Genomic DNA, 24538 nt, shown 5'->3' with positions numbered 1-24538 from the left:
AAACATAAAACCCTAAAACTAAAATAAAAAGAAAAAACTTCCTAATAACCTCTTATACAATTATCATCCATGAATTTGCTTAAACTTTTTCTTGAAAAAAATTTTTTTAACCATTTCTTATTGAATTATGATTAACATACAATGTTGTATTAACTCCAGGTGTAAAACATAATTAGGTCAATAATTCTATACATTATTCAGTGCCCATCATGATTAAGTATAGTCCCTATACAACATTATTATAATATTAATGACTGTATTCCCTATGCTGTACTTTTCATCTCTGTGACTTACTTATAACTGGAAGTTTGTGTTTCCTAATTCTCTATTTCACCCATCCCTTGAAAATTATTTTCTTTAATTTAGTTTCCTGTTATATGATTCATTTATATTTATGTATCCAGAGACTGTTTCTAAATTTCATGTCCTCTTACTGTCAACCTGGCATTTGGTGAAAAAAATCTACACTTAATCTATATTCAAACTGAAAATACTGCTGGTTCACTGTAAGTTTCTTAGGCCCATGCCAATGTCATTATTTATTTTAATAAAGATTTTTTAGTTACACTAAGAAAATAGTACTCAATTATGAGTGGTAACATCTGTTAAATATAAATACTTGATGATTATTTTTCTTTTATATAACAGATTAACAATATAGTTCTGAATCTAAACTCTTTTTTAATGTAAGTCACTGAAGCTAAATTCTTTCCTATCTTGTGTTCATTTATGATGGTGTAAAATTTTAAAATTAGAGTCCATGTACAGACCAAGCAGAATTATATGAAATATTTGAATATTGGGAAATAGAAGTAAAATACAAATACTTTTTTCTTAAAAACCTTCCATTTTTCATATTCACATTTTAATTTTATATGTTTACAAATTGTGGTTGATGTTAAACCTCTTCATTTGCAGTGAGTTCATTATCTTTTATGTCGTCTACCTATAATGATTTCAGAAGAGGTTAGAAAGAGATTAATATATTTAAAGAATCTGACTCTTGTGAGCAAAGACATCATAAAAAGGGCTTGTTTTCATTAATAGGCTGTTAATAGGAGAGACATGATGGGTGAGTTTTCTTTGTAACCAGGTTCACTGTGGACAGGAAGAGCCTGCCTTCCCAGCAAGGAGATTTTAAAATCACAAGCTCCAGCCTCCATCAATGATGACAGGATTACCTGTTACGTAGGCAGACTGCAATGACAAACACAAGGAGACAGAACAATTAACCAGGTTTAACACAGGTTGTGTTTCTTCAATTTTTCCATGACTCAGAAACCTAAACAATGTACTCTCGGGGTAACAGGAAATCTCACGTAACAAATAGATTTTAGGAAAAATCTGAATTAAATTTTGGATGATCTGAAACTGCTGCATGTTCTTGTGATTTAGAGTTACCTGGCCTCTGGCTAGTGTTTTAGCACATGTCACATTCTAAGCAGATGTTCGGTCTCAGAATCAGAAAATTAAGCTCAGTGATATGCAGCCATTCCCTAAATTAGGATAAAGTATAGGCTAAAACAGTACATTTTCATTTTGAAATTCAGAACTATTCTAAAGCAGCTGAGTTTTATGACATTAATAAACTTTTGAATGTCGTCAAGTGTGTTAGTCATAAAGTGGTTGTGTTAATTACCAAACAGAATTTTTTGTAGAAGATTTTGTATTTTTAGTTGACAAAAATACATAGGTGTTGTCAGAAGCTGAGGCACAGTAAATGTGTTTAAAAAATTTATATGAATAATAATTGTATCTATTAAACTATGAAAAAATATTCTATACTAGTTTCAGATATCCAAATCTGTACCAAACTAAGGGAATTAAAAAAAATTACTATTTTTTTTTTCACAGAATTTTGCACTTTCCAAAGAAATAAATCTGAAGTAAGCCTTGTGGTAGAGGTTTAAAAATCTTTTAACTTAAACATAGATGTTAAATTCGTGTTCTTATTTTTAAATTTATCTGAGGCCTGACACAATGGAAGAGGCAGGAAGGAAAGACATCACAGTATGAGTACAGACATTTTTAAAGTTCAATCTATGAAAACTAATCACATACTGTAGGTAAACTATCATCAACTCCCCAAAGGTTTTTTAAAAAGCAAACTTTGTTATACATATGGACGCCTTGGGGCTCCTCTAAAAGTCCAAAGTTCTTTTTATTGCACATTTCAAGCCAGAACATTTCCAAATATTTGGTAAACTTCAGCTCTGGCTAAACAAGGACAATTTAGCTTATCAGCAGTACCCCCCAATTCAAATGAACTCTTCTGCAGATACAGATTCAGAGAAACAACAAAAGCCAATGAACTTGTTCCATTAGTAATTTGTTTAGCAATTTCCCAGCTACTAAAAACTGCTGTTAACAGTCCTGAGAAGTGGTAACTTCGGTCACTAACATTTCAACCACTATTTGTTACATTCACCAACTAGCTGGTGTGCAAGTTACTGTAAAGAAGAGCTAACAGATCAGTAACACACCTCCTCACTCCTGCCTACTCCCCCCCCCCCCCCCCCCCCCCCCCCCCCCCCCCCCCCCGGTTTTCCTCTCATCTCAAATGCTGCAGTTCCCTCTTCATGTAATATTCAAATACATCCAACAGAGGGGGGTGTTTTTGTACTCTTTACCTTATAGTTTCTGCTTTCCTAGTTGTATGCCATTTAAGAATATGCAATAGCCATTAAGGAAGAAATTGATTACTAAATAGGTGCAAAACAGAATGAGATAGAATTGGGATTTCCATATATGATAAACAAGAATTCACAGGAAAAAACCAGCCAGTGGGATTGTCCTAATTAAGTCACCAGTAAAACTAAAAACACCAAATGCCAATTCTGTGTACTCTAGACACAACTAAATCTGGTTAACTCTCTCCCCCTTTCACCTGAAGCTCTCATAATTTTGGAGGTTCATTTGCTTGACTTACATTTAATTCAACTTTCCCCAATTATAATTTTTCAAAGCAACTGTCTCTCATAAAATTGAGCAATTTATTTTTTCAATCTTCTATGTCATTTGCTACAAGATTTAGTGACACATAGAGTTGAATAAGGAAGAGTTGGTGGCTCAGATCAAAGTGGCCTTTCTTTGAGCAAATTAAATTAGAATTGATCCCTATCTTGTAAATGCAACCTCTTATATATGTTGCAACTCTCTAAAATGACATTATTTTGATAAGCAAATCGTGGCCAAATGAGGAATAATGAACTCCCTGGGAAGAACAGTGCTTACTTCATCAGAAGCCAAATACACACAGAGGAGGGCTACTTCTTCTGCGGTTGCAAATCTTCCAGTCTTCTGTCTTTTCAGGAAAGAGCTCAGTGCCTGAGATCAGAAACCATACCAGATATCAGTGATAGGAGGTGAAGTCTGAATTCACCTGCAACTCCTTCAGGAAGTCCAAGGCAAGAGGAATCTATAGAGTTACCATTGGCTTGCTGCCTTGATTAATCATGTATGATACATGATACATGAGAATATCATTAATTGTGGACCAGGGAGGACTAGAATGACTTCCAAGCTACTCAAACTAGTGAAACCTATAGACACTGTGACTATAATAAAACCTGTAGATACTGTGTCAGATCAAAATACATATTAAAGAGGAGAGCTTTAAAAAAATTTTTTTTGAAATTGTAAAATACACGTTATTTACCATCTTAACCATTTTTAAGTGTATAGTTCAGTAGTGTTAAGTACATTTACGTTATTGTGCAACAAATCTCTAGAACTCTCTTTGTCTTGCAAAACTGAAACTCTGTACCCATTAACCAATAGCTCCCTGTTCTCTCCTCCCCCAGCTCTTGGCAGCCACCCTTCTGTCTGTCTCTGAATTTGTCTACTCTAGGTAAGGAAGAGGACATTTTTCAACCAGAAGATTTAATCGCATTTAAAATAGTAGATATACCTCTTCAGGATTTGGTCTGGCTTGTATTCTTTCTTGTAGAGATGGGGTATCAACTGTTCCTAAATCAAAGGGGGACATTCAGCTTGGTTAATTACTCAAATTGAAAAAGAAGTTGACAAACTTTAAACTTCCTTTCCACATGATACATCAATGAAATCCTTCCCCATGACTTACAATGATAATTTCACCTCCGTGTTTAGGATTTCTAAAAACACAGACCATAGGGGTGCTTGGGTGGCTCAGTCGGTTAAGCATCTGGCTTTTGATTTCAGCTTAGGTCATGATCTCATGGTTGTGAGATCGAGGCCTGCATGGGGCTCTGTGCTGGTAACACTGAGCTTGCTTGGGATTCTCTCTCCTCTCTCTCTCTGCCCCTCCCTCCCTCCCTCCGTCTCTCAAAATAAATGAATAAACATTAAAAACACACACACAGAGACCATAATTCTTTGTGACATTAGGCAAGGACTCTGGGTGAGTCACACAAGCATCCCCAAGATATATTTTAGTCACATTACACTGCATGACACTTTATGGATTTTCAGCACTTTTACATGTATTATCTCAGTTACTCCTCACAACAACCCTGAGTTGTAAATACAGCCATATAAATACTTCATCAGTGAAAGAACCTAGGTTCCCTTAATGATCCCCAAACCATTCTTTGCTGTCAGGTTCACTCTGGGGATCCTCAGACAGGGTCATGCCTGTCACGGTCCTCAGTAATTAGATGGCTCGACATTTTCTTCATTATCTTGCCTATTTTCATTGGTTTCAAATTCCTATTTTTAACCACTGTTTCATGTTTCTCATAAAAAATATAATTTGAATTATCTCACTTAAAGTAAGAATGACACTAAACATTTGAAAACCCCGCTTGGTTCAAGCTCCTACAGAGCAACTTTCCCAGAGTTTCTGTCAATTTTTGTAATCTGTAAATTCTGTTTAGAGGGCCTTTTGGCGGGGGGTGGGGGGTGCTGACAGTACTCTGGGCAACCACATGGTATTTCTAAGGTCATAAAAAATGATTTTAAAGTCATATCCTCTGCTCCTGAGAGTGCCATAGGGATGATGTTTACTAGGAAATCATTTATTTTCTTTTAAAAAAAATTATTTTTTTAAGTAATCTCTGTACCTACCTTGGAGCTTGAACTCACAGTCTCAAGACCAAGAGTTGCATGCTCTATCGACTGAGCCAGCCAGGAGCCCCAACCATTTCTTAATTTTAGCATCATTTGTCATTTCTCTGGAGAGGGTGGAAATCTTCAAATTCAGAAAGTTCTGGCTCCTTTGTGTTTACACCCTTTCTTTAGCTTACCTGTTTCCTCTCACATTTCATCATAAGTGGGCAGCACTTTTGACACTCAGGGTAGAAACTGTCTTTACTAGAAATGGTCACCTGGTTCATTAGGAACATTTTCTACCTTCCACATTACTGCAGGCAATAATGTTGATAAACTTTCTGAAACCGTGTAACAAAGATTCCCTTGTACCCATCTTCTGGTAATATTTTCCTCACTTCCCTCGTCCATAGCCTCCTTACAGTCCCCAGTCCTACCAACAGTATGCTCAAGACGTCGTAAGCTTTCGTTGAACAATGTCCTCAAAATCCAGTTTTAAAATACAACTTTGACAGCTTCCTACCACTCAGGCGAGGGAGCATCATGTCTTTCATATGGCTGGTAGTAATGGTTATTAAATGAAACTATAGAGCAAGCCTATGCCTTGTACTTAATTCCATTGTCCCAACTCTACTGTGTCCAGGGCACGGACCACATAGCATGTCATAGTCTACAAAGGCTGGTGTTGAAGAGTGTGACTATACCACCAGCAGCACTACCCCAGACACACTCACTCCTTGTCAGGTTTTCTGCCGTGACTGGCTCATGAGTCACAGCTCGTTCCTTGTCCCACACAGGTTGATAATATATTTTCCAAACTTCTGAAAAGTCCAGCTGCTAAAACAACCACATTTTCCAAATCATTTTTCCATTTTTTCCACTGGGTAAATGGCATCAGAAATAGCTAGAGTCAAGTATCACCAGCGTGTATGTTAAAACCCAGTGAAACTGTCTCTTCTGTATCCTCTTCTTTCTTGGTGTTACCTATGTTTACATTTCTAATCCAAGAAAACTTAAACAGAATACCTCTGTCATGGAAATTCTGTAGCTTGAAAGGTATTTCACATTCCTCTTTTAAACTAATGAGTTAGTGTTTTTTAACCTGAGGGGAGACCATGGTGGATTATATAAAAATCTCATGTGGAACTTTCCAAACTACACACAATTTTCCCCATCAACTCTTTCCCCAAGTTCTGGCATGCACTTCAGGTTTTGAAAAGTTCCATAAGTAACTGTGAAATGCTGCTTCTCCCCAACCCCCCAGTACCAGTTGTGAACCACTGAGAGCAAGCTTGATTCTGGATATGTGATATTTAATTCCTTTTTAGAGAAGAAGTTAATAATTCTTCTTAGGCAACCTGTATTCATTTTGGGTCAGTGGAACCAGGTGAAAGGGCATATCTGTTTAATAGACATACCCATAGTCATTAAGAAAATGGGAAGTTATTCCTACAAAATAAGTTATAGAATGCTTTTGTTCGGACAGACTGAATGTCTTTTCTACTAATAATAAGTTCTTCTTTTCTTCTTTCCTTTATATGAGAGGTCAGCATGCATTCTGGTAAAAAGCCAGATAGGAAATATTCTTAGTTTTGAGAACCATTTGGTCTGGCACAACTACTCAACTCTGCCTGTAGCCATACATGTGGCAAACTAGGTGTGGGTGTGTTACAATAAGACTGTGTTTACTAAACAGGTGACGGGCCAGATTCCACCTGCAGGTCATAGTTTGCTGATCCCCTTTTTATAGCATAAAGGAAGGTGTTAATCTCTCCTTTTTGGTTGTGGGTCAGCCCAGGTGATTTACAAGCCTCAGTAGCTCCCTGTGTTTTGGGAGGCTCCTCTTACCTTCTTCCTGCGGTCCAGTGAACACGGTCTACTTTTCATCTTTCGCCTGACAAGGTCATCTCTGGTCTACCTCCAAAACACCAAGCTCTGGTCAGTTATCTTGGCCACGAGATTTGGAGTTGTTCCACACACGTGTGAATACCATTTAAACCCTTTGCATCTGTGGTTCATTCCTAATGACTGAGAATCTCATTGCCAACATACCATTGGACTGTTATCTTAGCCTAGACCCTTTTTCATTTGAGCTTTTCCTAATGACAGGACACAATATAGCATGTGGTAAACAAACTTCTATGCATATGTTCACAGTGCGAACCAGGGTTCAGAAAGGACAAGTGCACAGCCCTTTTGTGCCTACCTCACCTGGACAAACACAGTTGCACCTGATGCCCTGCTGGATGAAATCTGCAGCCACAGACTTTGTGAGGCCAATCACGGCCGCCTTCGTGGTACTGTACACGCATCTGTTCACAACTCCTGAGGATGAAAAGAAGGTTTAACCATTGAAGGAACAAAAAAATCTCCTTTAGAAAGGGAACACAAATAACTGTCCTCGGTACCTACTGTCATACTTCCTCCCATGCCATCCTTTTTAAAGTTTGATTCAGGGGGCACCTGGCTGGCTCAGTCGGTTGTGTCTGACTCTCGATTTAGGTTCGTGAGTTTGAGCCCTGCATTGGGCTCTGCACTGACAGCACAGAGCCTGCTTGGGATTCTTTCTCTCCCTCTCTCTGCCCCTCACCCTCTCTCTCTCTCTCAAAATAAATAAATACACTTAAGAAATAATAAAATTTGGTATCAGGTTTTCTCCCTTCCTGGGGCTAGTTTCTGAGTGTGGGGAAAATAAGATCATTACTGGCCCAACTCAGTTGAGACCTAGGTGTTGAGATGCTGCATTTAGGTAACGGCAATGGTCTTAGGTTTTCATCGTCAGTTGGTCGAACACTTGGGCAGATTCCAAAAGACACCAAAGGACAATCAGGGTAAAGAACAACAAAACAAAAACCAAACCAAAAAGTCAAGGGGCCGAGGCATTTCTCTACCTTCCCCTCTTCGTGCAGGCTCACTGTGTGTTCTTGCAAAGAGAAAGAATGTTATCTCAGCAGTAGTGATTTCATTTTAAACTCACAAACCCATCTGCCAGACTGTGACATTTGACATTATTCCAAATGGCACTGTGATCCTGGCTCTTCAACTTGACCTCTTGTTTAGGGCCCAGATCCACCGTCTTTGTGAAGCACTTCCCAAATTGTTACCCTCCCCCATATCGTGCCAGTACTTTGCACAAACCTGTGTTGTAATATTATCATGCTATAGAAGACCTACATCTGCCTCTCTTCCTTTTGCAGTGTGAATTCTCTTGGGCAGGGACACACAGTGTTCAATACATCTTTTTTGGTTAATTAAATGGGTAAATGTTTCCTTCTTCCAACTTGATTTCCATTTCCATATCCACTGGAAGGGATTAGAGGAAGGGCAAATGAAACCAAACTTATTTGTTACAATTGGTTTACATCTAAGGCAGAAAGGGCTGATAGAAGGGAGCTTAATAACAATTTTTTTTAAAAAGTGGTGTTGAAATTACGTGTGGGTTTTATAATCCCTGCTATGTTTGTTCCGGAAACCCATATAGGTCATAAAGTTTTTGGAGTATGTGCATCGTGATTCCCAGAGGAAGACGGATCTTACCTTTGAGGCTAGAAGCCACAGAGGACATGTTGATAATGTTGCCAGATTTCTGTGCAAGCATCTGCCAAAACAAAAACAAATTTAAAAAATGCCACTCTGCAAGATAAAAATAATAGCTCTTTAAAAGATTTGCATTTACTTATGGTTTGCAGAACCATCTTCTTAGCTATTAACATTAAGCACGGTTAAGCGTCTTAACAGCCTCACCCAGTCACTGCTGGGAGTTGATGGCATGCTGACGCACTCACTGGCAGGAACATTTCCCAGGGGGATTACTGCCTTCCTTTGGCACAGGAGCATCAGCAAGACCAAGGAGAAACTCTGAGCTGAATGGAAGGTTAATGAACATTAATTATTACTTTGTACTCCCGATGTTGGAAAATTCTTACTTTATTCAACATATATTTGTTGAACACCTACTGTGCTAGGTCCAGGAGACACGAAGATAAATGACACACTCTCTGCCTATGGAGAGCTGCCAGGGGACTGGGGGGGCTGACATAACCAGCATCCAACAACAGCGGAGACCTCCACAGAGAGGGGTCGGTGGTGGGAAGGGACCAAACTAGGCTTCAGGACACTCAGAGGAGGGCTCCTGAGGAAGAAAGAGGTGGGCTGATACTACCCCCCCCAACCCCCCTGCCGGGGAGGAAAAAGCATTTATTTTTTTAATTTTATTTTTAATTTTTAAAAATTTACATCCAAATTAGCTAGCATGTAGTGCAACCATGATTTCAGAAGTAGATTCCAGTGATTCATCCCCTGTAACACCCAGTGTTCATCCCAACAAGTGTCTTCCTTAATGCCCCTTCCCCATTTAGCCCATCCCCCCTCCCATAACCCCTCCAGCAACCCTCAGTTTGTTCACCATACTTATGAGTCTCTTCTGTTTTGTCCCCCCTCCCCATTTTTATATTATTTTTGTTTCCCTTCCCTTATGTTCATCTGTTTTGTCTCTTAAAGTCCTCATATGAGTGAAGTCATATGATTTTTGTCTTTCTCTGACTAATTTCACTTAGCATAATGCCCTCCAGTTCCATCCACGTAGTTGCAAATGGCAAGATTTCATTCTTTTTGATGGCCGAGTAATACTGCATTGTATATATATGCCACATTTGCTTTATCCATTCATCCATCGATGGACGTTTGGGCTCTTTCCATACTTTGGCTATTGTTGATAGTGCGGCTATAAACATGGGGGTGCATGTGTCCCTTTGAAACAGCACGCCTGTATCCAGTGAATAAATGCCTAGTAGTGCAATTGCTGGGTCTTAGGGTAGTTCTATTTTTAGTTTTTTGAGGAACTTCCATACTGTTTTCCAGAGTGGCTGCACCAGCTTGCATTGGAGGTGGGCTGATTTTTGAAAACTGGAGTGTAATTCAGAAAAATAAAAGAGAAAGGTGTTTTAAGGAGTGAGGGCCACATGTATAAAGGCTCTAGCACAGAGCTGGGAGGAAGGGATGGGTCTGGCTGGAATGCCCGGAGTGGGAGGAATGAGGCTGCAGAGGCCAACAGGGGCTAAATCTAGGAATTTGGGCTTTACGCAGGAGGCAATGTGGTGGTGACAATGAGGGGCTTAATGCAGAGAAGTGGCATGTTTAGATTTGGGGAATTCTAAGATTATAGTGGCACGACATAGAGGAGACCACTGGAAGGTGATACAGTGATTTCAGAAAGGACTGAGAAAAGCTGAGATGCAGCAATGTCTGTGAGTTATGCAGGGGGAGGTTGAGGTGGTAAGGGCAGGACGTGGTAAACAGTTACATGAAGTGAGGCCTGCCTCCCTCATCGAGGGCAGTGCTTCCTAAGAACACCTCCCTCAGAATTCCCCCATTCCAAGTGTGAAGGTCTGAAGAGGAGGGTTTGGGGTTGTTTTGTTCTCCTAGACAGGGTACACAGTAGGTGGTCAAACACTGTGATGAATCAAAATCTCTTGAGGGGCTAATTTAAAGTGCAGATTGCTGGGCCCTGCCCCTGACGTAAAGGAATATATAAATGAAAAACTGCTATGAATTAAAAATGTTTTCATATACATTTGTACTTAGTATAATAAGTACGTGTGCTTTCAGGGCACGTAGGTATGTGCAAGAGTGTGGGTACCCATGAAGAAGTGAGACATGGAGAGAATTCCTACTCGATGGGCACTACCTTCTCATTGACATCAGAAGCTCGGAGGATGGCTGTAAAGAACAAGGTTGAGTGGGGGGAATGGTGGACACAGAGAGTGGTGAAGAGTTAAAACAACTGCTGAGAGGAAGTGGAAGACCACCTCCAGAGAACAGAGGAAGGAAAAGCAGGATATCCTGTGCCATGAAAGTCAAGCAAAGAATGAGTTTCTAAGAAGAAAAGAGTCTCAATAGTCAGGGTAGGGAGAGAAGTCACTCCTGCTGGGGTGAGCTTCTCCAGCAGCTTTCAGTCAGAGAGGCATAGGGATGGGGGTGAGTGACTGGATGGTCCAGGGATGTGGCTGTGAGATGGCAGATCTCCCCATGGTATTCTCCTGACTTTCTGTTTTGATACTTAGTTACTGTTTGTTCTCAAGAGCAGAGAATCTACAACAACCTAAGGCATTGTGTTGGATGGATTAAAGGGTACAGGGGAGGCTGAAGTGACCCGATCAAGGCAAGGACACAGTAGGGGTGAAAATATTTAACCCCACTTGTTTGTCTATGTGATAAAGAGGATCATAATGAGATGGGGTCTTCACAAAAACGACCAGGAAAATTAGTAAAGTATAATGGTGTTGGAAACGAAGCCTTAACATTATTCTTTCTTATCCAATTTAGCAAATAATCTGTTTTTACTTATTTTTAGTTTTGTTCCAGTTTCATTGAGCTATCATTGTCATATATAATCCATTTTAATACCTATAGAATACATATATTACAGTAGAATACATAACGATGAGCTACTAAGTAAGTTCAGTCTCTAATCACCGGAAATGCTATAATTCCTCAGGCAAAACTTTGGAATACAGTCTCACCTAGGAGGTGCTAGTGCTGTCCCTTAACACTTGTGCTATCCATTCAGCCAGGTCTGTCTGCTGGATCTAGAGCCCTCAGTCCATGCTCAGCAACCTTCCATGCTGTTTTCTCAACACCAGCTCAGTACCTGCTGGTACGGTGTGGATGCTCTTCCTGGCTCCCTATGCAACGTCCTGCTCTGGCAAATATCACTTGGCAAGTATAAAGTGAAGTGCCTGGTATGTAGTAATTCTAGATGGGACTGACCTCCCAGAAGCTCAGGCAGGGGCTAAGAGCTCTGAAAATTTCCTCCAGCTGTTGATCTAGTCAGTCCTACCTACCTAGCTTTTCTATCTCCACTGAACTCAGCTCTTAAACCTGGCAGACCTTGGGTTCTTGGCTCTTTGATGATTCCATGTCTCACCTCTACCTGGACTGACAACCTAGATTCATTTATTCATTCAACAAATACTTGCTACAGCATCTCTATGTACTAGAGAATCTTCTAAGATACAGCAAAGGGGAAAAACCTCCACATATCCAAGACTTCCCTGACTTTGGATTTTGCACTGACTTCTTCTTACAGTATTTTCAGCTTGTTCTTTGCCTTTTGACTCACATTCCAGTTTTGGAACGGTTTTCTGTGTGTGTATCCATGATCAAAAATTTCCTACAAGTGTTCCTGTGTCTTGACCACCTGACTTTTCAGATCTGCCTAGACTCCAGATCCTGACTTCCCCTGGAAAGTTCTAACCTGTTGTATGTGCATCATTGTTAATGAACCCAGAAGATCCCAATTAGGGCTGGAAGGGATTGTGTTCTCTCATCCTCATTTTATTTTTTTACATTTATTTATTTTTGAGAAACAGAGTGAGACAAAGCATGAGCGGGGGAGGGGCAGAGAGAGAGGGAGACACAGAATGTGAAGCAGGCTCCAGGCTCTGAGCAAGAGGTCAGCACAGAGCCTGATGTGGGGCTCGAACCCACGAACTGTGAGATCATGACCTGGGCTGAAGTCGGACGCTCAACCGACTGAGCCACCCAGGCGCCCCACTCATTTTATTTTTTTAAAGTTAGCCTATTTATTTTCAGAGAAAGAGAGTGAGCAAGCAGGGGAGGGGCGGAGAGAGGGAGAGAGAGCATCCCAAGCAGGCTCCGCGATGTCAGCGTGGAGCCTGATGTGAGGCTCAATCTTGTAAACCATCAGATCATGACCGGAGATGAAACCAAGTGTTGAACACCTAACTGAGTCACCCAGGTACCCCATCTCATCCTCATTTTAAGTAGAACAGAGTACAAGTGCCATTTCCCACGGCACATGGTGAAGTAGGGGCAGAGTTCAGGCTGTGATGCCAGAGTTTGAAATCCAGGGTCAGGTTGGTTATTATCACTTTAATAAGTGGCACTGACTTCTCACTGCCCATCCCAGTCAATAATATCTCTTGGGATTTTTTACAAATGAGTATTAGTGGTTCATATGGATTATTGTTAAGATGCTTTAAATTATAGGAAAACTCACTAATTTGCAAGTTAGTGTTTGATATTTCAAAAGTTAACATTTACTGACAAGTTTGAATTTCAGTGCCGCTGGACCATACCCCATGCCTGCTCCCTTCACTCATATTTGTCAAGCATTGCAGACATGAAGTAGGCTGTTTTTGCACATGTGATAGTCTTACCCACTCTGATCTAAGTTTTCTCCTTTTGCCACAACCTTGGCTTCTCTCCCAATCATAAGTTAAGGATCAGGCTTCAAAAAAATAATCAGGGTTCCAAATAACAGATTCTCATGAACTCCGAATAAACAAAAAAATGAAATTTACATTAAAAATAAATTTGGTAGGGGCACCTGTGTGGCTCAGTCAGTTAAACATCTGACTTCGGCTTGTGTGGTGATCTCATAGTTCGTGGGTTGGAGCTCCATGTCAGGCTCTCTGCTATCAGCAGAGAGACAGCTTCAGATCCCCTGTCTCCCTCTTTCTGCCCCTCTCCACCCCTCTCTCTCTCAAAAATAAATAAACATTTAAAAAAACAATTTGCTAGTCCCATATCCCATGGAACCACTAAGAGATCCTTTCTAAGCACTAAACAAGTAGATTGAAACAAATTCCTTTGTTATGAAGTCAGTTTTTCTAGTTTTCCTTTCAACATTCACCTGGATCCTTCTTTTTTTCTTTTTTTAATGTTTATTACTTATTTTTGAGAGAGAGAGAGAGAGAGACAGGTAGAGAAAGAGGGAGACACAGAATCCAAAGCAGGCTCCAGGCCCTGAGCTGTCAGCACAGAGCCTGACATGGGGCTTGAACCCACGAACGGTGAAATCATGATCGGAGCTGAAATCGGGTGCTTAACCTACTGAGCCACCTAAGTGACCTGGGATCCTTTTTGACATTATGTTGAATGTTCAGAGCAAAGCATCAGCCCTGCCTTGCCTTTAAAAAGCTCTTCTCCTGCACTAGGTTGGCAGCATTCAGTACGTCTGCCATCTAATCCAGCCGGGATGGAAGAGAAGAACGGCTCCTCTGCATTTCACTAGGGTTCAGTTTGCAGCCTTGGACTGAGCCGGTTCTGTACGCAGTCAATCCCTTCATTGTCTGAGCCTGTGCTCATTATCGGCTTACAAGTTCATTTGAACTCAATCTTTTTCATATTTACACTCCCCTCTCCGAGAATGCCTAGCGTGTGCTTTTCATCAAAAGGCATGTAATGCTTGTTTGTAAAACAAAATGAAAATTATTAATGAGTTGTGGAAAAGCTGTGGAATTCCAGGGTAGCAGATTCAGGAAGAATGCTCTCTCTCTTTAGCACACACTGTCTCTCACCTCTCTGGTACCTCTGTGGCTCAGTTAAAAACACGAGTGCAAGAAGAATACTCAAGGAACAGAAAAGCAGTGAGGTACATCCATCTGACAGCATGTGCCTAGACAATTAAATTCAAGAAGGGGCCTAACCTCCAGGGTTCAAATCCCGGCTCTAACCACTTGCTAGTTATGTGACCTTGGGCAAGTTACCTCACCTCCCAGTTTTATCCTCTGTACAGTGGATGTGATAAAGTAGTACCTACCTTATCCCATTCTTCTGGTCCCATGTACCTCCTTGCTATCCCTCTCTCTGGGACCCTCTTCCTCATATACCTCAATGGTTAGCTCCCTCATTTCACTTGGACCTCCATGAAAATTTCAGCTTATCAGCGAGGCACCCTGGGCTTTACTGATATCCTAGCTTCCTTTTCTTCCTAGCACTTTTTTTTTTAAGTGTATTTATTTTTGAGAGAGAGTGAGCAAGCATGAGCAGGGGAGGGGCAGAGAGAGAGGGAGACAGAGAATTCCCAGCAGGCCCCCGCTGTCAGTGCAGAGCCCGAAGTGGGGCTCAAACTCATGAACCATGAGATCATGACCTGAGCTGAAATCAAGATTTAGACACTCAACCTACTAAGCCACCCAGGTGCTCCTTCTTCATAGTACTTCTAACCACTCCCGGAGTTATATGTTTATTTAATTATGTTATCCTGTCTCACTCCCCCAAAATGAGATCTCTCTCATAGAAGGGACTTGTTTTTCTGATGAGTCTTCTGCACCCAGAATGGAGACTTGCATAAAGAAAGTTCTTAATACTTCTTGAATATTTCTTAACTGGAAGGTTAAGTGAGTTTGTATTAAGTGTCTTGATATAAATGTTCAGTATGGGTTAGTCATTGTGGTAGCTACTGTCACTCTTCAGAACAGAAAGGTAAGGGCCCTTTCTGGATGCCCAGTGTGGAGACCTACTTATCATAGTGATGGTGGTCCTTACTTTAGGAAGAAATGCCTTGATCATCAGGTACATGCTGCGGACATTGAGATTCATTGAGAAGTCCCAGTCCTTCTCCTCACAGTCCAGGATGGTTCCATGATGGACAAAACTGTAAGAGGGATTAATCAGTGGGGAAAAATGATCATTTAGGATTTCTATTGTACTTCCTTATCATTTTATATTGTCATTTATTGACTTAAACCTTATGAAGATTTTAGCAATTCATAGAAACACTTAGTACATTAAGTTAGTAAGTATCCAACAGCTTAAGCTAAATAAATTTATTTGAAAACAACATCCTTCTTTTGAAAGAAAGGCAAAGGCTTGGGGCCACCAAACATAAGAAGCTCTATGGCAAGTGCACAGGAAATAGCAAAAACAATATCAAAAACAAATGAGAACATGATACGTGCCCCGACTCCTATTTCATAAGCAACAGTGCCCTCAGGTGGCATAGATTTAACATTTTCAAAAGGAAATCAAATTGCAAAGGAAAACCATTGTCTCAACATCTCAGGGTAGCAAAGTGATATCGGTATCATATAGTTCTAACATATTGAGTAAACAAAGCAGAACAAAACAAAACTCTTAAAGCAACTTTCACTTCTTTTCCAGTCACACTCTTCTTTATAAAAAAATTTTTTTTAGTGTTTATTTGTTTTTGAGAGAGAGTGCAAACAGAGGAGGGACAGAGAGAGGGAGACAGAGAATCTGAAGGAGGCTCCAGGCTCTGAGCTGTCAGCACATAGCTCGATGCGGGGCTCAAACTCACGAGCTGTGAGATCCTGACCTGAGCTGAAGTTGGACGCTTAACCGACTAAGCCACCCAGGTGCCCCTCAAGTCACACTCTTAAATAACCTTCTCATCCTTCGTATGACAGCAGGAACCCACGCTCTATTTCTATATCCCTTACCTTGCTGAGAATTTAATACGTAGATATTAAAAAACCAGTTCTGCTAACTGATTTTTTTGTCATGGCTCTGAGTATATTCTCATATAAGGGATGAGCAATTTATGTAGCAGATTGTCATAAATTGTTGGTTTGATATCCACACAGTGTAACCTATGACAAACTATATACGTATATGTATATATATATGTGTATACACATATATGTATATATATACATATATATACACACATACATATATATATACACACACACACATTTTTTTGGTGCAGAAACATAATAATTAGGAAGAACAAAAATGTATTAGAAGGCTCTGGAATTTTTCCGTCAATGCGGCAGTACAAATATAACAGAACATAAGAAAAGTGGAATGTCACTTAGTTCCTGTGTAAACCTCGGCTGTAGTCATCTCTACTGTCTCGCCTGAGCAGGGAAAGTCCCAGCACGAGCTGCTCCAGTTCCAGCCTCTCCTCATTCATACACGGTTCAGCACGTTTGGTATCATCTGTGTAAGTTCAATTAAGCCATTCTCTTTGTGCTCTATACAGAGATGCAACAAGGAAACTTCTTTTGCTGGGTGGAATTCATTGTCCCAGTAAGAAACACTGAGCTTGGGATGTGTAAAGGAGTTGCTAGAATGCCATGCCAAAAAATTGGGAACACCTGCATTTCAATAAGCTGAGTACTTGGTTTCTGGTAAATATACTTTGCTTTAAAGACACCTTCCGGAGGGGTGCCTGGGTGGCTCAGTTGGTTAAGTGTCCGACTTCGGCTTAGGTCATGATCTCACAGTTCGTGGTTCAAGCCCCACATCAGGCTCTGTGCTGACAGCTCAGAGCCCGGAGCCTGCTTCAGATTCTGTGTCTTCCTCTCTGCCCCTCCCCTGCTCATGCTCTGTCTCTCTCTGTCTCAAAAATAAATAAAAACATTAAAAAAAAATAAAGACACCTACTGGAAAATGGTTTTTCATTTTATTTTATAAGTCTTAGTGGAGCGTCCACAGCCAGTCCATTGCTGTAAGCCTATGACCAGCCTTAAGATTAACAGGTTTGGATTAATACCAGTTCTCTTGAGTAGACCGTCATTTTCCTTAGGACTCAAGTCCATGTCCACTTTTTTTTTTCCTTAAGTTTATTTATTTATTTTGAGACAGAGTGAGAGAGAGTGCATGTGCATGCAAGCAGGGAAGCGACTGAGAGAGAAGTGGGAGAGAGAAGTGGGAGAGAGAGAGAGAGGGCATCTCAAGTGGGCTCCACACTATCAGTGCAGAGCCTGAAGCCCATGTTCACTTCTATGGCTGTCTTATTTGCTGAATCTTACTTGGAATAAAATTTGTCTAAAACCTAACTATATTTCCTAAGAAATATATTATGGTTCATGATGAACAATTATGCATTATCAAAAATTTTTTAAAAGTTTATTCATTTTGAGAGAGTGAGACAGAGCAAGAGCCAGAGAAAGGCAGAGAGAGAGGGAGACAGAGAATCTCAAGCAGGCTCCACAATGTCAGTGCAGGGCCTGATGCAAGGTTTGATCTCACGAACCGTGAAATCATGACCTGAGCCAAAATCAAGACTTGGATGCTTAACTGACTGAGCCACCCAAGTGCCCCTTACCAAAACTTTTTAAATAAAAGTCATATAAAACTTTCTGTAAGGAGAGTGAAATGAAAAAGTATGAGCTACCCAGCAACATTAAAGAGAACATCAAGTCTCTCAACTTCATTGGCAAACTGATCAATTTGTTTCTTCTTTGTGACATCAAGGGTCCGAATCTGAATACCTGAAAAACAAAACAAAGTACACAATTTATCTTTACTCATAGAAATGTTTAGCCTTGAAGATTTAGCTGTTCTGAAGTGTGAAGACTGTAGTATTTGTCCAGTTAGACTTCACAGGATTGTCGGCCATTAGTAGGGTCTTACCAATCTTAAGAATCTCATTAGTAAAAATCTTGAAGTCCTCCCCATCTTTTTTTTTTTTTTTTTTTTTTTTTTTTAAGTAGGCTCCACAGCCAGCATGGGACTTGAACTTACGACCTGACATCAAGAGTTGGAGGCTCTACAGACTGAGCCAGCCAGGTGCTCCACCTTGACCTCTATAGTAGATGCTTCTCAGCAAACCAGCAGCAATACCTGCAAGTGGGCTCATTCTAGTCCCGTCTTTCAACCCAGAGGTTGAATCACTGCTACACTGATGCTGAATTCTGTCTGAGGGGGAAGGACAGGGGCAGTGGGATAAGAGATGGTTTCTATTTGTGCATTTTACCTTTATGTCAATTGTATTATCGACTAGAAATGACTTTGCGGATCACAGGTACCATCACTTATTTCTGGACCAAATTCCAAGAAGAAATGACAGGCCACAAGAAGGGATGAAAACACTAGCGATGAGAGAGTTGGCATGGGGTCTGAGGCAGACACACTGTACTAGCTACTAAAAAAATATGTTCTAATGCTTTCATTAAGCAGCAGTCATAATTTTTATGATTTAAAAAATATATGGTTTATTATTCTATTCTTCCCTTTTGGATATAGAAAAGAAAGATTATAAATAAAGGGAGGACTAGAATGGAGTTTCAGAAGGACTTTCCTTTCCTCTGTGCTTTTCTACGACAGCAGCTTCTCTTACATTTGTTGAAATGATAACTCAGTTTAATTCAGTTAACTAATTCAATTGAACTAAATTATGTTTGATCATGCAACCTATTCTATTTCGCTGAAACAGTTAACTTTGAAATGAGTTCTATGTTCTGATTTCTTTCTGAGTAACGCCAATTAAAACCCTTTGACGTCGGAGTTAGGTTCGGTGTGGTACAGTAAGGGGCAATATGCACTTGAACAAGTTAATCTCTTATAGTTTCTGATCATGACATGTGATTTTAAGGCTGAGCTGTCTCCAATATGGTGGCCACTAGCCACATGTGGCTGGCTACTAAGCATGGATGGGAAATGCAGCTAGTCTGAACTGAAATGTGCTGTAAATGTAAAATACACATGGATTTCAGAGATTTAGTGTAAAAAATGTAAAATTTTCTATTGTAATGTTTTACAATTGCATATGTTAAAATTATAATATTTCGGATACATTGAATTAATTAAAATACATTATTAAAATTAATTTCACCTGTATCTTTTTACTTTTTAAATGTAGCCACTAAGAAAATTTACACTTGCACATATGGCTCATGTCATGTGTCTATTGGACAGTGTCTCCCCCAGAGGGAGGCAGAGAAGTAGAAAGTCATCATCAAAAGTTAACGTAACAGGGGCACCTGGCTGGCTCAGTCGGTGGAGCATGTGACTCTTGACCTTAGGGTTGTGAGTTCAAGCTCACCATTGACGAAAGCTTACTTAAAAAAAAAAAGTGGGGCGCCTGGGTGGCGCAGTCGGTTGAGCGTCCGACTTCAGCCAGGTCACGATCTCGCGGTCCGTGAGTTCGAGCCCCGCGTCAGGCTCTGGGCTGATGGCTCGGAGCCTGGAGCCTGTTTCCGATTCTGTGTCTCCCTCTCTCTCTGCCCCTCCCCCGTTCATGCTCTGTCTCTCTCTGTCCCAAAAAAATAAATAAACGTTGAAAAAAAAAAAAAATTAAAAAAAAAAAAAGTTAACAACTATTAAATTTTCACATGTAATTTTGTAATTGAGTACTGAATCCTTCAACATTTTGGCTAAATAAAAAAAATTTAAGCATACATCTTAAAATTTTGTTTATACATTTAAATGTATAGATTTTTGTCTGTAGGTTCACAGAATACAGATTTTTAAAAAATGTTTATTTATTTTGAGAGAGAGAAAAGTAGAGAGAGGGAGAATGCAAGAGGAAGAGGGGCAGAGAAAAAGGGAGAGGGAATCCCAAGCAGGTTCTGTGCTGTCAGCATAGAGCCCAACATAGGGCTCAGTCTCACAAATCATGAGATCATGACCTGAGCTGAAATCGAGAGTCAGATGCTTAACTGACTGAGCCGCCCAGGAGCCCCACACAGAATATAGACGTGATAGCAGAGAAAAAGGCTCTAAAAAAGGCCAGCAGAACCGAGCAGCTAAGGACTTTTCTTTCAACATGTGAACAATATTGCTTTATAATACCTTGTAGATTCTGAATCCCAAGTTCAAAGTGCTGAGTTGCTTACCAGGGTACTTTTCCAGTTCCTGAAGTTTGGACTCATTGATATCTGTGGCTATGACTTTGGCACCTTCTCTTGCAAAAGCCTGGTAGACACAATGTACAAATAAATCCTTTGTTTATTCGATTTGATTCCATTCTCATGAGTGGAAAGTCATTTAGCCTTTCCTCCCTTATCTTATTTTCATTGTTTTACCTATAAAATAGGTGGAATTTTAAGCTCTCTACTCTCATTTCACCCTTCCCATTGTTAATATTTTTACCATTAATTAGAACAACATGACATACATTGTGCTTGTCATCTGACTTTATGCCTGTAAGCATTATCAAATAAAAGAGTGTTTTTAAAAACTAGGACTCTGTTACTGACACCTCTCAAAATACTATTCTGTGATGTGATAGCCTGTATTTCATTTCTGAGCTAGTTCTTATTATTTTCCATTTTTTACTATATCCCAAATAATAAGAGAAAATGCGTTATTTTCACACTTTTTCTCCTAAAACTATATTACTGTTTTCATAAATGTCAAACCATACCCTATTATACTGTAAGTGCATTAATGAGTTCAGGTGTGGGTTATAATGCACAAGAAGTTGATATAAATTAGAAGGTGAAAGTAACCTGATAGTCTTGTATCTCTGGAGTCCTACATCTGAACTGACAATTACAGAAAGCAATACATTCCTGTAGGTCCCCTGCAGTAAATATATCATCGTGCAGAGAAACTGAGGCAGAGAATTAAGTTTCTCAGAGTCCAAGGTTATCACTGATGTTGCATAATAAACATGTGAGGTATTCATTCCTTCACTTACCCTGGGTCAAGGCTAGTGAGTTTTCTTTTTGTAACCTCAGACAACAGAAGCACAAAAGTAAAACAAAACAAAATCAAAGCCAAAAACAACCAAAAACGAGAGCAGAATTAAATAACCACGGGCTGTGTCCACATAATTTAATACCTCAAAAGTTAGTAAGCTAACAAGAAATAATAACTTACTATGGCAGCTGCCCTCCCAATCCCCTGAGCAGCAGCGGTCAGGACGATGATCTTCCCATCAAGTCGACCCATCATGGAACCTGTGGTTCAATCTAGAGACATGTGTATTTAATGGCTTACACTGCAGCATGTGGTCCTGTGCAGTGACACCTAGAATGAACTTAAAGGCAGCATTTCTGTACAGATAGTCCATCAACTGAATTCTCCAAGAATGCTAACTCTAGATACGTAGCTTTGTAAATCAAAAACATTTAGCATAACCCATTGAAGTGATAACCGGCAACAGACAGACATGGGACTTCAACCTACCATTTGGTTTCTTCACTACTTAGAGAAGACAGCCTCTGATACTGATACAGCAGGGGAGGAGTCCTTCCCCTCACTACCACCACTCTCTCTATACACACTTTTTTTGGCATTGTATATGTCCTTACTACTTGGGGCTGCTTCCCAATTTCTCTGCTATAAATTTTTGTTGGGGTTTGCACTATCAATTGTCCATGGCTTTTCCTTCTCCCTTGGAAAGATTTAGTGGTTGGCCTCAGAGAGTCATTGAACAAAAGAACTGGAAAAATAAAATCATGTCCAACACTCCCGTTTTGTAGAGGGGAAAACTGATCTGACTTGCTCGAGGTCACAGAGCCAGTTAATGACAGAACCAGAACTAAGCTCAATCTTTCCGACTCCTTTGCTATGTGAAATTCCACTCCACAATGCTGCTGATCCTCTCTTAAAGTAGTGACACTTTATCAGATACCATCAGTAATTTTCAAACTGGAGACAGAAATTCTGACATCAGGAAAATAAGATACGCATAAGATATCTGGTGCTTGGATTGTAGATTCTGGGATAAGAGGAATGGCTCATGACGAGATTGGGGGTGGTTAAGAGTCAGATGATGATCAACTGAGGCTGTCTTCAAGGACCTGGGCGTCTTTTCTCAACCTGCTGTACTTCATGGCTGCCTCTGATCTCACGCCAAGTCAAAAAATGGCTACTTTGTCGCAAGGCATCTCATCAGCATTCAGGCAAAAAAAAAAAAAAAAAAAGGTGGGCGTGGTGGTGGGAAATAAAAGCCAAAAAAGCCTTTCAGAGAGTCCTCACTTTCTAGTCAACAAGGAAGCCCTTGCCAAACATTTCAGCCTACATTTCACTCGCCAGCTCTAGCAGCAAAGGCTAGGAATTTGAGTTCTGTTTTCTGGCCTCTATTAAGAGAAAAGCTGGGGGAAGGGGTGCGTAATTGGGTGGGTACCGAGTGAACTTACTTAAATAGTACATGTACAGATAACCTACACGCTCACTGCTCAATTACCCGCCTAAAAAAAATACAGGTAACTAGCTAGTCTTGCCTAAAGGGCTCACATGATCTAGTGCTATCTTTGTGAATATATCTCTGCTGTCTTCTGCCAACCTTGGCATTTTGCTGTAATCAAACCTTCACACTTTATCTAAGCTCGGAATGCTGAGCGGCCAGTTACTCCTGTGGATAATGGGCACTGAAGGACTGATGAAATGAGTGCAACACAAGAAGACATGTATTTTGGAAAGATCACTGGAGCAGACCTTGGGGAGTGGGTGGTTTCCTTGGGAGGGTGCTGCGGGGGCCTGAAGGACCGAGCGTGAAATAGCAGGGATGGGAAGGGGGGGGGGGGGCTGGATCAGAGAAGCATTTGAGACGTGACACAAGGCCTGGTCACCAGTGCCCTATCTTCGGAGAGATCATGTGGTCTGCCCCCTGCCTCGCGGCTGCGAATTAGGCCTGCGGATTGCAGGTCCAGGAGAGGACCTCGTGGTTCGCGTGGTTCTCGCAGTCTCCGCACGCCCACCCGCACGCTGTGAGACCTGAATGCGAGTGCGCACCAAGGCCAAGGCTGACTCTTTTTTTTTTTTTTTTTTAATTTTTTTTTTCAACGTTTATTTTTGGGACAGAGAGAGACAGAGCATGAACGGGGGAGGGGCAGAGAGAGAGGGAGACACAGAATCGGAAACAGGCTCCAGGCTCTGAGCCATCAGCCCAGAGCCCGACGCGGGGCTCGAACTCACGGACCGCGAGATCGTGACCTGGGTGAAGTCGGACACTTAACCGACTGCGCCACCCAGGCGCCCCAGGCTGACTCTTTTCTGGGGGACACGGGGCTCTTTCCGGGGCCTTGCGGACCCTCCAGTCACTGCACTGCCTTCCTGCCCCGGGGAGGGAGGAGGGGCTCCTTCGTGGTCTGACGGCCGGTTTCCTCTCATTTTCTCTCACACCAGCATTTCCCCTTATAACTCTCCTGCACGTTTACCTCTGTCTTGGAGTTTTGCTTCTCCGAGGGCCAGACGAACAACCCGCTCCAGGGACCTGCTTAGAGTCTCACTGATACTCTCTGGGATTAAATCTGCGTTTGTCATGCGCCAGAGAAACTGAGCTTTTACACTGCCTGACCTACTCTGATGCCATGGATTTTCTCTATTTATTCTGTCTTTATTCTTACACGAGTGATACGTTTTCACTTTAAACATGTAAAGAGTTGAGAGATATAACCATATATACTATAGAAAGTAAGAGAATCCAATCATCTCCCCCCCCCCCCCCCCCCGAATCCTGGGCGTGGTGTATTAAAAAGCGATTATTTTACACCTCTGTCAATTGCTGGCTTCAGGAACATGACACTGAAGGCACACACCAAAGGTGTCCCTAGGAATCTCTGACACCAGCAGAAAGAAGCACTTACTACTGAACAATTGCTGGAGCACAGAGTAGCCACTTTGCTCACTCCGATATCTCCCCTAGCTAGCCTTGGCTTTCTGGAACCAGATTTTGGGGCTACAACCTGTTAGAATAAACTACATTATTAAATATAAATGGGTTTATTTGGGAAAATGAGTGCAAACGTGGCCTTAAATGGTAAAATCCAACGTGAAAAGCACATTGAAAAACTAATATACCAGAGTTTCAAACTTGTTAAAAACACACCCTTACCCTGACCTAACTGCTAAGATTAATGTTGAAATAGGTAACTTGCAGAACAAAGCAAAAATCTAAACCTCTTCTTTTCCCAGGCTAAAATTAAATTTAAAAAATATTAGGAAATCTTACTTTAGAGCAGCAAGTGGACGGCGTCCTCCAGATCCCCGTGCGAGCAACAAACTTGAGACCTTTGTGCAGGAACAAGTCAGGCGCTTAAAGATGCATGTTGGGATTTGTAGT

General features: G+C 40.9%; 1 protein-coding gene across 1 annotated transcript; it reads right to left on the bottom strand.

The window, feature by feature from the left end:
- Positions 1–294: 294 nt before the first annotated feature.
- On the bottom strand, positions 295–24538 carry BDH2 (3-hydroxybutyrate dehydrogenase 2). Its single transcript, XM_025921832.2, has 10 exons — positions 24428–24538; positions 21349–21440; positions 20361–20439; positions 17918–18014; positions 15322–15430; positions 8566–8626; positions 7240–7353; positions 3911–3969; positions 3235–3327; positions 295–1197 (listed from the first exon to the last, which is right to left on the bottom strand). Exons 2-10 carry the CDS (start codon positions 21421–21423, stop codon positions 1144–1146), a joined length of 741 nt encoding a protein of 246 aa, XP_025777617.1. The 5' UTR covers positions 21424–21440; positions 24428–24538; the 3' UTR covers positions 295–1143.

This window comes from Puma concolor, chromosome B1 (assembly GCF_028749965.1).
Source record: "Puma concolor isolate L17-30 chromosome B1, mPumCon1.1.hap2, whole genome shotgun sequence".
In the NCBI taxonomy this organism is placed as follows: domain Eukaryota; kingdom Metazoa; phylum Chordata; class Mammalia; order Carnivora; family Felidae; genus Puma; species Puma concolor.
The sequence above is the reverse complement of the archived record's forward strand: the minus strand, read 5'-3'. Positions and strand labels throughout refer to the sequence as shown.